Source organism: Embiotoca jacksoni, unplaced genomic scaffold (assembly GCF_022577435.1).
Source record: "Embiotoca jacksoni isolate LCO1_2020_lvr unplaced genomic scaffold, fEmbJac1.0.p SCAF_42, whole genome shotgun sequence".
NCBI lineage: Eukaryota > Metazoa > Chordata > Actinopteri > Embiotocidae > Embiotoca > Embiotoca jacksoni.
The window spans coordinates 810,001-825,465 of record NW_027185395.1 but is presented as its reverse complement, the minus strand read 5'-3'; the positions used below and the strand labels follow the sequence as shown (position 1 = coordinate 825,465).

At 42.2% G+C, this 15,465-nt stretch overlaps 1 protein-coding gene across 1 annotated transcript in view; it reads right to left on the bottom strand.

Annotated features, from left to right (window-relative positions):
* Positions 1-4,640: 4,640 nt before the first annotated feature.
* Positions 4,641-15,465, bottom strand: part of LOC138210018 (leukemia inhibitory factor receptor-like) — an 11,691-nt gene continuing 866 nt past the window's right edge. The window contains exons 2-15 of the mRNA XM_069168915.1: positions 15,421-15,465; positions 15,207-15,321; positions 13,568-13,656; positions 13,334-13,479; positions 13,086-13,239; positions 12,942-13,003; positions 10,913-11,105; positions 9,903-10,082; positions 9,709-9,810; positions 9,461-9,622; positions 8,308-8,436; positions 8,068-8,161; positions 7,909-7,969; positions 4,641-6,196 (exon numbers count right to left, since the gene is read on the bottom strand). The exon at positions 15,421-15,465 is cut by the window's right edge and continues 228 nt beyond it. Of these exons, the coding sequence (XP_069025016.1) occupies positions 5,732-6,196; positions 7,909-7,969; positions 8,068-8,161; positions 8,308-8,436; positions 9,461-9,622; positions 9,709-9,810; positions 9,903-10,082; positions 10,913-11,105; positions 12,942-13,003; positions 13,086-13,239; positions 13,334-13,479; positions 13,568-13,656; positions 15,207-15,321; positions 15,421-15,465 (1,997 nt within the window). The 3' untranslated portion in view covers positions 4,641-5,731. The remainder of the gene's footprint in view (positions 6,197-7,908; positions 7,970-8,067; positions 8,162-8,307; positions 8,437-9,460; positions 9,623-9,708; positions 9,811-9,902; positions 10,083-10,912; positions 11,106-12,941; positions 13,004-13,085; positions 13,240-13,333; positions 13,480-13,567; positions 13,657-15,206; positions 15,322-15,420) is intronic.

Here is a 15,465-nt window from a genome sequence, read left to right as displayed (position 1 = left end):
AGAAGATCATAATTAGGCTCAGCAGTTAGAGATATCAAAGGTAGCTGGTTTTGCCAAAATCCACAGTTCCTTCTAAACATGCAGGTTTCTCACAAGCAAACTACACACATGCACAAAAGCTGACGTGTTGTGGAAAATGATGCACAAAGACAAGAAAAAAAATCCTCTTTGACTGCACAGGGAGTCCAGAAGTGCTCTGGAGGATGTGGGCGAACATGTCAATAATAAAGAGGAGACTGCATGAGCAGCACCTCGGAGGATCCAGAACAGGATGATCGGTAAACTGCAGCTCACGTAGACATCCAAAAAGAAAGCAGTAGAGCTCCTGTCCTGTGGAGGGAAGAAACAAAAAACCAACGTCTGTTAAAGTGATAGAGAGGAACGTGTCTAAAGAAAGAAACAGCACATGGGCCATACAGCCGACGCAACTAGAGGGCTTTTCAGGGTGAAGAGGTTGAATATCCTCCATAGACAAGTCAATCACCTGATCTCAGTGTAAATAAACCAATCAGATTAAAGTTGGAAGTGAGCACTTTAATCTAGTAACCATTCTTTGATTTTTAAACTGTTCAAATACTTAGCGTATGTCTTTCATATAAAACTGAATGCAATAAAGAAAACATGTTTATTATCATAACTTAGCCAAAAGTCAAGTGGGTAACTAGAACTGGAATTGGTGCATTTGTCACTGCATTTGTTCAAGTTCCAGAGCAGGTGAGTTTTGATCTAAAGTCTTAAAATACTCTTTATTTTTCTTGTGAAAAGTCCAAACCGACACTGAATGGATCCTCCAGGTGATGTTTGCTGAAGCCTGAAGAGCTTCTTTATTGTCCAAAATCTAATAAACACATCAGTGAGCCACACCGTTGCGCTTTGTTCCGGTGAACACACACTTTACTTTATTTTGACTCACACACACTGTTCTGCTGGCAGAGTTTCTCAGCAGAGCATATGTGGAATAATCCGCCACTGAAAATAGTTCCCCAAAAAAGCGGTTTCCTTCTGTTTGAATAACAGTCGATAAGGATGACAGTGCCCAGATGTTTCAGGAAAGTGTTTACATGTTGAGGAGGGACTAATAGTCTGGCAGCTTTGTACCATTGTAGGTTTTGGTCTTGAGATGGGATTAAAAACAAACAAACACAAAACATCAGCTCCTTCCTTTATAGTAAAGAGAAGAGCTGTCGTTATGCTGTTGGTGAATCTAACGGGGTCTGGAGGGGACAATGGCCTTAAAACTGCAGGGCCCGATTGTTTTAATTTTAAATTTTATATTGTTTCTTATTTGCCACATACAGTTAGAAGTTAAATATTGATTGATTAGATTGTAACTTATTAACAATGTGCGCCTATGATGTTACTTTCAAACCTTTCCCAGTTTCATATTAACAAGCACCAGCGATGACAACGAGGCTCCTGTCACTGTACAGCACTGTATTTTGTATGTTTTTTAAAATCTGAAAAGTAACTAGTATGTGCAGCAGTCACATAAATGTGGTGGAATAAAAGATATAATGTAATATATACAGAAGCGTCAAATAAAAATATGCAAGAAGAGAACAATACTTGAAAATATACCTGAGCACAGTATCTGGGTAAAAGTCCTTATTACTTTCCGCACCGGACATACAACATGTAACAGTTCAGTCTCAGTCACAGAATCCTCTCTTCAGAATGTATCTGGCTCCATCTAGTGGTCACTCCTCACTGTGCAGAGCATCAACAACACAGCTGGTCACATTATTATTGTTCATGATGATGATTCAAGTCAATATAAACCGTTCAGATGTGTCTGTTTGTATTTGAATCAACAGAATAAAGACTAAAGATAACGCGACTTTTGTTGAGGAACATCTGTAAATCAGAACATGATTTGACATGAAAGAATGAAAAGTGAGAAAGAGATATGCAATACTACCTGTCAAAAAGTGATTTATGACCTCTGTGACATGACCTGTCAAGTGATTTATGACCCCCTTAGCCCCGCCCCCTTTTATGACTCCTTTGATGATTGGTTACCTTTGATCTTAGCCCTGCCCCCTTTTAAGACCCCTTTTATGACCCCAGGAAGGAGTCATAAAGTCAAAATGATGATGATGAAGTGGAGAAAATCGACTGATCACTATTTAGTAAACCACGGTGTGTACTTTATGTAGAGAGGAGTGAATGAGTCAGAAATCTGTAGAAGGCAGGCGGTCAGAGTTCGACAAAAAAAGTTGAACTCTGTCTGTTAAATCTGTGGATTTACTTTCCCTCTGCATCAAATCCTCTGTTGTAGCAGTTCCACTGGAAGGATTTAAAGTTGCTCGGGTCTTACCAGACCTTTAACCTGACAGGTCGATACACACCTGCTAACAAACAAACAACATTTCTACCATTTTATGCCACAGACACATCCTGTAACTGTTGTTCCACCATGTCACTGTTGGGTTGGAGCATCTTCAGCACCAGGAGAGCAGTTATCCTCCCAGCTCTCAGCCACAAGGGGAAACAGCAGCTGTATTGTTTTAACACAATAAACTACTGTGAAAATGGGGTCTGCTTGGTTTTCTCCAACTGCTGTTTTCCTGCCAGTTCAGATACTTGCAGGTCAGTTAACTGGTAAATCTGCTAGCTGTGAATGTGTTGGTCAGTTAACAGCTTGTCTCGGATGTATTCTGCATGTCTGCAAAGTTTAGAAATGAATGTGTGGTTATTGTAAAAGTCAGATAAAGTACATTGTGGTGTAGTCGTATGCTGCATATGCTGACATTTATGAACACGTCCAAAGGTTTTCTTGAATAAGAATTAATGGCTTGTTTCACTCAAATTTTCCCAAAAATCAAACAATCAGATTTATGCATTTAGACCCAGTGGCGTGCAGATATAGTTTGTATTCTCGACCTTGGAAAGAGCTTATTTACCCCCAAAACAAAACCCAAGTTAGCTAACGGTTCTCTTACTTGTTTTTCTAGAAGCTTCATAATGCATGTCATGGTCTTTGTCAGTAAACTGTAATGTATAAACACACCAAGTCATTCAAGGGTTCCTGAACTTTTGCCTTTTTTCTACGCTGTAGAACATTAAAGACATTTAAAACTGATATATATTTCATTTGAAATCTATTTTTCAGCTGCATGGCTCTACACTTATAGAAATAAGTAGTGCTCACCACAAATACATTTTAAAATCCCTTCTGCTGGTACTTTGAATACTTTGACACAGATTGAATTTGTATGGTACGTACGGCTTCCTAGAAACAGCTGTAAGCAAAGACTCTGAAAATGTCTCCTGACTTCTCCCTCCTCCTTGATTTGATGTATCACCAAACCATCCATATAAATGGAAACAGTAGGACCTCAAATAATGTTAAAAACGAGCTTTTTCATCCCAACCATCTTTTGAGCTTCATCCAGTTGCATTTTCTCCACAATCAGACTTCTTTTGTCATCTCTACTCAAACATTGAAGCACTGAGGTTTAGATGATGAGGAGAGAGAAAGTTATTCAGGATATGAGGATCCAGAGTTGTGCTGCCGGTACAGACCTGTACTGAGCCGGCTGAAGCAGAAGAAACAAGCACGGGACAATTCTTTTACTTTTGATATCAGTGTTACTCACCTTCGACCACCAACATGAAACGGGAGGTTCAGTTCATATTATATCTTCAGGATCCCTCTGCAGGTCACTCACATGGTTGAAGAGAATCTTTTTTCAAAAAGTGAGCTTTTTGAATGACAAAACATCTTTATATAATCAGATCAAATGTAGTAATGCTGAAAAAGGCTTCTTAAATCTGAAATGAAGATGTTTCCAGTGAGCACAGAAACAGAAGTGAACCTTCAACCTGCTTCTCGTCTCGTTCATCACGTCTCCACTTCTCAACAACGTTGGACTTTGTTCTTCTTTCAACCTGACGTCTCGTCGGCTTGTTGCAGGTCTCCGCGTTCTGTTCTGGGAAGACTTCTCCCATGACCTGTACAACTGTGGCTCATTTTTACTTCCCTGTCGGTTGATTTCTGCTTCTATCATTCAAAGGTGAAAATAGCCGGCCTTGACTTCCTGTAAGTGGTCCAACAGTCGGAAACACCCACAATGTAAACAAACCGAACCATGACCGAGGTTTATCCAGATCCAGACAACCTCTTTTGGTGGACCAGATTTTCATCCTCTGATCAGGACTGTGGTCCCAGGCACATTTTACACCTGTTGTATTAGTTAGGACCAAAAATGATAGATGTAAAAGCAGCCTCAGAGGGACTATTTGGTTCTTGGTCACCTCTGTGGTCAAGTACCTACTAGCTCAGTTTCTCGGTTTGGTTGGACAGGCAGCTCGAAGCAGAGTCCTGGTGGTTTCAAACAATAATGAAAGATTTGGGCCTTTCTAAACAATGTTCAATGAATGGACTTCAAATAAGTTCCAGACACATCTCAATGATTAACAAAGCAAAAAGGATGCACAGCAAAGGGTCTGAATACTTTTGTAAATGATCATTTTAATAAATTTGACACTGAGTGTTGTTGGGGAAATGTGCATCTAGACTATACATGTTGAGAAAAGTAAAACGATCTGAATATTTTTCTGAAACAACTGTACTGTAGCTAAAAGTAATGGATGCACAGTTCAGTTAAAATAATGGATAAACCACTGAAATAGTTGTCTAAAAGTAGAAGATAAATAGCTGCAAGTAATGGATAAAATGAAACAGAAAGCTAAATTGAATTTAGCTCTGAGTGGACAACAGAGGTAGAAGTAAATAGCCGACTGTAGATTCCACAGTGGAGTTATATCATAAAATGACATACAGAGACCAAAACCATATATTGTACCAGGCTGTAAACATGTTTATTTCTCCTCTAAAGTTGTGTAACGTCGGGTTCTGTGGGGGATGTCTGACTTTTGGAGCCAGCCTCAAGTGGACATTCAAGGACCTGCAGTTTTTGGCCCTTCTGTGTTGGCTTCATTTACAGCTGCTTGGGAAAAGGACGTCATACACGAGGAGATTAGGTAAGTGGAAAGCAATTAATGCCAAAGGAAGGAACAAGACATGAGAAGATCTGGCAACTGGAAAGGGGAAAGGCAGAAGTAAATACACAGAGCGCTGAAAAAAAACAAACAGCAACCAAAGCAGTGACAGTTCAACTGCATAAAAAACGTTGTCAACAACAAGTGTTACATCCACATTCATCATATGGTAGGCGACAGTGAGAGGTAGTGATGAAGGGGCTCTCTAGTTCATCTGACAGAGCTGTAGACGGTGAGGAACCACCGGAGGTAACTTTTAAACAGGTATGAAAACAAACGGAAAGGTATCACTTACAAGTATGGAAGCAACCGCCAAGTGTGTCTGCAAGCTCGCTATATGTGCAGTGCAGAGAAGTAATAATAATTTCACAAAGTCTACACTGCCAAGACAAAATTCTGGTGGGGAATAAGTAAATTATTTATTTATTATTTATGTTATCGGCATCTAAATCTCCCAAAAATTCCTAGACAAAATACAAAAGACAAATTAGCGTGATATACTTTTCCCTTGAAAACCTTCATACCCCTCAGTTCTGGGGGCTGGAACAGTGCTTTTGCTTTTAACTTGTCTCTGTTTCACTATTGATAATTGGCAAGAAAGCGTGTTACTACATGTGAATTTATTAGACTTTTTTACTGATCATTAAACATTCAAAAGCTCACTATGCCTAAAATACCATTGTACTGTGTAAATACACTTATAACATGCTGCATGTGCCAGCAGCAGCTATGTGGAAGGAGTCTGTGATAACAAAATGTAGGACGAGACACAGACCAGGGGCGTGTCCTGATCCTCGGCTGGCTGGTTCAGAAGGATGGTTTCAGTGGGAGGCTGGTATCTTATTCCAGTCGTCCCCTCATGAACCTCAGGTCCTGAGCTGGCCTGCTGATCTCCAGTCTGCATTGTCAGGTCATAAGACGGGTTAAGAAACAGACCTGTGAACGGACAAGACGATAAACCTGACGGAGAAGTAGTGATAGTAGGGGGTAAAGTGAGGGTTGGTGTTGTGCACTTTAGGGGCTTGTTGTAGTAACCTTTGGGAGTTTGTGAAAAAACAAAAGGCACTTCCTCCTGGCTGTAATTATTAGTCACCGGTGTTCTGTATTTATAATGCAACTCCGAAATATCCATGATGCTTGCTTCACTGGGGTAACTCTGAACCTCGTCAAGTTGACGACATCTAAATTGACCCTGGAAAACAGACAAAATGACAGAAAAGTTGTGTGGCAGCTGTGTATACAAAAAATGCTGACAGTGTGTAAACTGAGAACTGCACCAATGAATATTTAAACTGAACCCGTGTGGCCTCCACACCAACGTGCTGTAGAACAGGGGTCTCCAACCTTTTGTCCTCTGAGATCTACTTTGACATAATGAAACTGTCTGAGAGCTGCTCATGATTAGTAACATTTATTCACATAGCTGAGCTCCACCCAAACCAGCTGAGTAAGCTTCTTTTTAGTAAACAACAACAAATTAATACTCTTAACACATTTTATATCACAACATGTTAAATTCAACAGCATGTGCACACTTTTTTTTACTGTATGCATTTCTTTATCCATCCATTATCTATACCCGCTTTATCCTGAACAGGGTCCCGGGGTGGAGAACCGAGAGAACCCACGCAGGCACAAGGAGAACATGCAGACTCTGCACAGAAAGGTCCAGGCCCGGATTCAAACCCAGAACCTTTTTGCTGTGAGGCGACAATGCTAACCACTGCACCGCCCATTTCTTTATGTGTTTAACTAATGTGCTTTAAAATGCATTCTGCAGAGCAACACAACACTGGTGTGACTCAAACCGGTATGAAAAGTGTCAAATAAATCGTTCGACTATGAGATTTAATAAAGAAAATCCAGTGTTTGCCCTTCAATTGGCACCCGCTGCCCCTCCTACACGAGGAGAAGGAGCAGTGTGTAGGATAATGTGGGATCAAGTAGTCAAGTTGCAGATTGCAACTAAGGGAACACTTCACTTCACCCTCCCCTTCCAAGCATGGAGAAGAATCTATGGTGGCGATGAAACAGGCGGAAAACACAAAAAATCCTGAATGAGTTTTAGGGGGTCAAAATACCAGAGACCTGAACACAGACTGTATGTAAGTTGACGTAGCTTCAGGTCTGTAAAATGGTTCTGATCCAGAAGTGACTGAAGCTGCAATACCAGCGAGTGCCACTGGAGGTCGGCTCCAAAAAGCCTCCGGCTCCATAGACTCCCATTCAACTTCTCTCATCAAATCCAAAGTGAATAAAATGTGTCCATCAGTTATCTCGGTGTTGTTAGCTAAAGTCACTCCTTCTTATTAGTTTTCTGGAGGTCCATCTGAAAATAATCCCTCATTCATTAGAAAAGAAGATTCAAGAAGACCTGTTTTTGGGGGCGTGTCTGTTTGATTGACAGGCCTGTGGTGCAGTCAGGTTACAGCTATTGGTGGGTGGGACGTAGTTTTGTCTGGTCTCCAATCAGATTGAGTCAGATCCACCGCTGGCTCCTCCCCCAGCTCGCCCAAATATGGTCACTTCCTCTTCCAAACCGCTCCGAACTAGCAAGATGGCGCCGACCAAATTCCAAACTTGAGGCTTTATAACAGCCATTCACAAACCGACGGGTGACCGCTTGGTCCTGCCCGAGCATTTTGACAACTGCTTACTAATTCACTCAGCAGTCAACAGGCCTGAGTCCCTGTGGAAAGGTTGTGATAACAGATGGGTTGAAATTGTATGCAGCTTGTGGTTTGTGTGTGTTTCATAAACTATCTGCCAACTTGGGTCATGTAAGGCAAATATCCCAAAATATATGGATCCATGTATGAAGACTATTTAAATTAAGTTTGAAGGCCAATAAATAAAATAACCTGCATGTGGATGAATGTGTAAAAATAGATTGTAAGAACTTACCTGTGATGTCACCCACATCAACTCTGGCTTTGGGATTGGAGGATAGACTTTGTGTTTGATGCTGTTGGATGTACAAATAGAGGAAAAATATATCTCAAACAAAGACCTGCCAACTAAAGAGGCAAAATGTACAGTAAATGAATGAGATGGCTTACTGACCAGGCCCAGTGTCTGAAGCAGAGGACGGTGGTGAGGAACAGGAGACCAAAAACAGCCCCCAGAGAAACCAACACAGACTGGATCGAGGTATCAGCTGGTGAGAGCAAACAGCACATACGAGTAAATCTAACTAAGCAACAGTGGGTGCTCAAGTGTATCATTTGACTTTGATTCCTCTTTTCTTACAGAAAATTGATATAAACCAGTGAATAAGTCTGAAAGGGAAAAGCAGCAACATACAAAGGGAATTCAAGGTGGCAGTAATGGAGGCGTTGCCACATTCTCCGACTGCCGTCTTGGCCGTCACTGTGAATGTGTACGAAGTGATGTTCAGGTCTGTTGCTGTCAGGCTGGTGGCCTCAGGATCGTCTAATCCAAGACAAAGTGACTGACGTTACAAACACAAATGGATCTTTAAGGTGACGATGTGACACCGGAGATTACTTTCCATTTAGTTCAGCTCTGCATTGTGTGTGGAAACATAAAATCAGGAAATATTTATCTGAATTGTGTTCAAAGATCTTTGAATGTGCAGCAGGTCCTGTATGATTGTAGTTACACGCTGTCTGTCAACATGCAGTTTTTGAGAACTTCTACAGAAATGCAGGTTGTGGTTCTTGTTCTGTCAGCACAGAGCGGCCCGGCACTGAAGACACCAGGACTCACTGGGTCACATTCCTACCAAGTGTCTTTTGTCCATGAGGTCCTATGTTGTTCATTTAGGTCTCACAGTTTTGGAGCTGTTTCTGACTGATAGTTTATCAAGTGGAAAATAAATTTCAAAGCTACAAGGAGCCATGACTTCGTAAAGTCTGAACACACAAACATGGTATGCATATTTTTAGATTCAATATGGCCGACACTTTCCAAGGACATGTCCATGATGTCCATCGTGATGGACCGTGATGTCCATCGCTAATAATTGTCCATGAAAGACAATCCTTATAACTGCAGAACTTGCCTGAGAATCAAATTTGTAAATGTGTAATGTATCTTATGTACCAATGATTTATGGTTATTACCATGACGACAAAGGTGCAGCACAGCAGTCGTTGGTACTCTCGATAGGTTAAATGACCTATTCTGTTACTTAGGTGTGAGGATGCGATCCATCAGATCCACCGCTGGATCCTCCCCCAGCTCGTCCAAATATGGTCACTTCCTGCTCCGAACTAGCAAAGATGGTGACGGACAGAATCTGAACTGGAGGCTTCATAACGTTCACAAACCAACGATGACATCACTGATGGTTGATGACATCACTGATGGTTAGAGCTCTAACATGTGTAACCGGTGTACTGACACACGCTGACGTGCACTTGTGAGATCAGTAGAAACATTTTCAGCTTGTGTCATGGTTTCATGTATTCATGTACACTTGTAGAGTCAATACCTGTGCTCACACTGAAGACTTCCCCGCGGTTGTTCCAATAATACAGAATATAGCCTTGGATAAAAGCGCTCTGCTCTCTCAGAGGTATGGCGTGCCACGACACTTCAGCATCAGCGCCCTGCTGTTTGAATGTTAGGGGTTTAAACAGCTTTTCTTCTATTCCTGGCAAAGAATGACACAGATGAAACGCCGTTGGACAAAGTGCCGTTTTGAAGCACTGACATATTGTGTTAGAAGTTCAGTCTTACTGGTCTCTCTGACGTAGCCCTCCCTTCTCTCCACGAGCACCGGAGCTTTCTGGGTGCAGGCGTATATGGACAAGGAATATCTCACTCCATCGTTGAAGTTCTCTGGTGAGGTGGAAAAAACAAAACAAAGATCTTTAAAACTCAAACAAGTGTGATGTTACATGCAAAGGTGCAACTGTTTTGTGGGGACTTACCGGAAAATATGAAGGCATTGGTGTCATTGGGAGGCACTTTCAGCCACTCCACAGGGCCACTCCCAGAAGTGGGACACCAGTCCACTACGTAGCCACAGGTGGCCGAAGGACTGGCAAGCCAAGACAGGTTGAAGCCCCCGTCGCTGCCGGTGATCCAAGAAGTGTTCACTGTGGTTTGGTCTGAAAATGAAGACTTTTTGAATGTCAAATTTGACATAAACATTAGAATATGTGGGGTTCATTTATCTACTAATGTTTCTTTACTATATTTGCCTCATCTGACCGGCCTGATGACCCATTAGAGAAGCTGTGATTATAAACTGTTCGAAAAAGTTCAGGCACTTTCAACGAAACGATCAGCAGGTGATCAGACGAGGTGAACATCTGTCCATCACTGCTTCCACAGTCTGAATAACCAGCATATAAGGTCACATAACACTTGCTTCTGCTGTCATTAAACATAAACCACGTGAGTAAGTGCCAGTAGGTCCTCAGAGGACGCTGATGTTTCCAGACCACCGCTGCTTCGAACACCAACTCATAAGTTGAAGATGTTGAAGATGTATTTTTGTGGGATCGTGTGATTTTAGGATCTCGTGAATCCAGCTGCCTTGGAAGGTGAACAACACTTTCCAGGGTCTTTCGGGGTCTGAGGAAAACCTGCTCCAGACTGCAGCAACGTAAGACTCCGCTAGATATGTTCCAAAAATATCTTATATGAACATTAAGTTAAACGACTACATATAAAAAAAAAAACCTGTTAACTTTATTCCTTCAGTTGATTCTACTTTGTCATATTTTAGGGCAGTGATGTGGGATTTTGTTATTATTGTCATGCACATGTGCTTTCGACATTATTTGGTTGCTATGGTGTTGCAGCTGTGGGTTCGATAAATACGGATGTGTATTGCTTGTACGGTTGACGTTGTGCATTTTATGCTGACTGTTTTTTGTTTTGTCGACTCTGCAGTAAGCCGATGCTGCTGTTAATGTGTTTCCTGCGTTCGTACCTGGACCGAGGCTGGGGATGGTGATGGTTGATGGCGATGAGCTGCCGTTTATGTTCCTAGCTTTCACTGTGACAACGTGCTCTTCGCTGGTGTCCAGACTGAGTGCAACACTGTGCTCGCTGGCATTCACTGTATTCACCCAGGTCACGTCATAGTCTATGATGTTTCCATGGCTCTGATTGGCTAGTGGCATCTGTAGAGAGGGAACATCAGGGCTTCAGTTGACCTGGTGTTAAACATCTTAGGCAACCATTACATGAACTCATGAACACCACTTTGTAATTCAAGAAGCTGTAGTGTAACCAAAGGCATGATTGAGTGAGGAAACACTCAATTACTACTGCTTTATAGATTACTGATGAGACATTCAGTTGAACAAGTTTGGAGTTTCAAACTGTTCAGCAGACATTGAGTGGCACCAATGAGCTTCATGAACGTGTACAGGCTTTCTGTTCAACTCCAATGTGAAGGCAGAAACCTGGAGAACTACTAGCACCACCCTCAGACAGATACAGCACTTCATGAACAGCTGCCTCAGCAGAATCCTCAGAAACAAAGAGAAGGGGATGGATTGGGAATGCGCTCCGTAAAACTGCATCAAGCGTCGCCAACCCTCATCGGGATCCTCAACAGCCAAGAAACAGCTGGCAGGGACCTCAGGCTGAATACACCTGGAGCACAGCAGAGGGAGCGCTGGAAGACCTCTGATACTGGTCTATCTTCAGAGACACAATGGGCCTCGGTAAGGAAAGGTGTTTTTGGACTGCAGGAACTATTTCAGTTGTTAGAAGGGCGGGATGGATTCCCCCTTTTGTGTGTGTCTGCAGCTGGGAAACCTACAACCTTTTAAGTTCCTATAATTCTGTTTTGAGTGCCATTTTTTCGCTCCGACCTGTGTCTGGGTACTCTCCCTGTTATAATAGGAACTGTGGTGACACACACAGCACAGACAACCGCTGCGTTCAAAACCCAGTGGAAACAGTAAACCTGGTAAACTACAGCTACGAACGAAGCCTTTTAAAACAGCAGATGATCAAATGGAGGCACACGATGGTCCAGGCTTTATTAAGCCGAGTCACAGCGGAGGAAATACAGCTTGACTTCTATTTCATTTAAAGAGAAATATTAAAAGTGACTCTGATGACGTGCTGCTACGTAGCGCTGCTGGAAGCACCGCAGGCTGCGGTGGACTTTTCATCTACAGTGTGATCATCTGACTTTCACCACAAAAGTTTTTTCTATGAGGGGCTTCTTTCTTAAAAAACGCTAAAGGGTTTGAAAAAAATACAGGAAGGGTTGAGTTTGTATTGACCCGTAATGCACTAAGTGACAAGCGCAAATGATAGCGGATCATAAAAGGCTTTACGTTGATTTTATGAATTAGTTAATAAATCTTAAGCGTATTTATGAGTACTGTGACATTCCATTTGTTTTTATTGGCTCTCCTGAATGAAACACGCTTTGGATCTGCAAACAGGTCAAATATGTTTACGAATTTCAACTGGATCAAGTAAACTGAAAACTGTATTTCCTCAAGTGGAGGAACAAGTGTCTGAGCGTCGTACCGGCAGCACATGTCATTTCACGGTTCTTATTGGCGCTGCGAGTCAGCCAGCGAAACGCCTCAGAACCTGTTTAGTTCTGGGGGAAGTTCCCCCTCAAGAAAGTCCTTAGAACTGTTTGGCCCGATAATTCTCAGTGCTGTCTTTCGGTTTCACAACCAGCACCAACCTCATGTCTATGTATAGACTCGTACCGCCACTCAGCAGCTTGTTAGTTGAGGAGTACTGCAGGAGAGGCCAGCTGACCTTCTAATTAAGGACCATTTGGTTTTTCTTATCTTTACAAAACTTCATTGATTGGTGACACTTCATTCATGTTTGCAGGACTAAGCATTGGTGATCCTGCACGTAAAACAAATTACACATTGAAGGAACCCTACCACCCATAGATAGAGCCAGTAATAACAGCTTCTGAAGACGATGCACAGAGGACCATATTAACAGTGGAACCCACTCAGGTGACTCACTTTCCAAAGGATTACCACCTGGTTTTCCTTCATCTGCATCCACACGTCCAGAGCATCTGGAACTGAGGTGCAAACAAGACAAACGCTTTCTGTTAAACTGCACGTTTCATTTCAAAGTCCGTTTGCTTTTTTTGAAATACTTACCATCCCCCTGAGTGTGGACGGTGACACTTTCGCTCCAGTCACCCCATCTCCAGAAATGTTCCGCTGTTCCACATCGCACCGTCACGTTATACGTCCAGTTTGGTATCAAGTCATTGAAAGCTGCAGCATTCAGGCCAACTCCGACGTTTTCTCTCTGGGAACACGATATGGACGAGAATGATGTGACCCAACTTCACACTCTCATTTCACTTTGAGAAGCTGATGTCTCTCGTCTTTCATCCACTCACGATGGTGCTCGTTCCACCGTGGCTCACGTTTACTTGGCATGTTAGGTTGAGATGGTTGTACTGCTGCAGCCTCCAGCTCCACCTCAGGCTGATGTTACGAGCATTCACAGTCGAAGCTGTCACTCCTTCTGGAGCAAACATGTGCACTGAAACAAAAGACCACAACAACAGGCTGAGATTACAATCAAAATGGACAAGGAAGCCTTTTACCACACAAAAACTAAAGTTTTATACCTCTTTTAGTCACATCTGCGTTGTCATGGAGCTCCACCTGTCCCAGCTTATTTTGAGCTTTCAAAGTCCAGTTCCTCTCACCAATAACACTTTGCAATTTTTGAGAACACCACCCCTTAGATCCATTTGCACATGCACTGAAATACAAACAAATACAAATATTAGTTTTTGTTTTGTACATATGTATTTGTTCATTCTTTGCCACAACATAAACGTGGAGGCCATCAGGACAACACCTCTAGTATGGAGGCAAAAAGGTCATACATTTTGAATTAATCATCAACTGATCCCCTAATTACTAAATCAAATTATTACCGAGAACCAAGAGCACTTATATTTTGAAATGTTTTACCTCTAAATTTTGTGATTTTGTTTATCACCAATATCAGCATTAATATGGAACTCATTTTACACATCAAAGTATTCCACATGTTAAAACGTGTGAGGTCTGATAAATGTCTGATAAATGTCCGCTGAGTCAGCGTCAAGCAGGGCTGAAAACTACAAGATTGAAAATGAAAATAAATCTGTCAATGTGGAGTTCCAAGGCGATGAGGCCAAAGCGATATTAGCCACTATATGAGAATAACACACTTGAATCTCCAACCAAACTGTCTGCAGAATAAAACAAAGCATTGTCGGTTGTGCTGCAGCTTGGATCCGACTGTACTGTGACAGATAGACTGGAGCACTTCATTAGGAACACTGTAATAACACTGGCTCGGGCTTCTTGGTGTTATGGACTCCACGACTTTGTTTTTCTCCTTTGAGATTCTGCTCCATGTTGATGTGATTGCATCGCATCACTTCTGATTTGTCAGCTGCACATTAATGTTCTACCACATCCAGAAGGTGTCGTGTTGGATTCAGATCTGGTGACGACACCAAAATCCACTGAACCATGTCACGTTCACAAAAAACAATTTGAGATGACGTCGTAATGCTGAAAGTAGCCGTCAGATGAAACAAACTGAGGATATAAGAGGATTAACATGGTCAGCAACAATAGTTAGATGTGCTGTGGCATTCAGAACATGATGGATTGGAGTCCAAGTAAACATTCATCACGCTGTCACACCAAGAGCAACCTGGACTGGTGACATGAGGAAGCTTGTGTCCATGTATTCATGCTGTTGATGCCAAATGCAGAGTGTACTGAACCCTCATCAGACAGAGTAATGCTGTGTTCCAGATGATTATACTTCCCCTAGTTCACTAATAAATGCTGCTCTTCCAGGTTAGGACTCTTATGCAGGAGTTTAGACAGATTAGAGTTGTTTCAGATCTCACACTGACAAGAACTGAGCTCAGCATGTGAACACATCACCCTCCAAAATATCTGTATCTTGAATCATTTCACCCAGAAATCATTTCACCCAGCGTGTTTTCATGCCCTCTATTTAACACCCTCCATAAACACGCTGGTTCTTCTGTGCATCTTCTTTACGCCTGTTTCTTAACAGTGTGAACACACTGATGCACTCAAAAACACGGAGTTTTAGTACTCAAGTACAACATCTGGAACACAGCATATATTGTTCCAGCCTGTAACTGTGGAGGCTCGTGAGCCTGTTCCCGCTGCAGCGCCCACCGCCTCAGGTATGGTTTTACTCTAGCTTCCCAGCAGGTGATACTCTACCTTCCCAGCAGGTGATACTCAGCAGGTAAATACGTTTTTGTTCCTACGTTCCAGTGACATTCGACGGATTTCAGATCGCGGGTTTCACACTGCAGGTCTCTGTCACCAGGCGGGTCTGATTAACGGCAAATACCGAGAAATAAAAAAGGAACAGCATTTATTAACAAGATCAAATTCCTTCTACCAAAAATAGGAAGAGCTAAGTCCTACTTACAGCCGACAAATGTACAAGCCCCGTAGGTCGTTCTGTTGGTTTCAC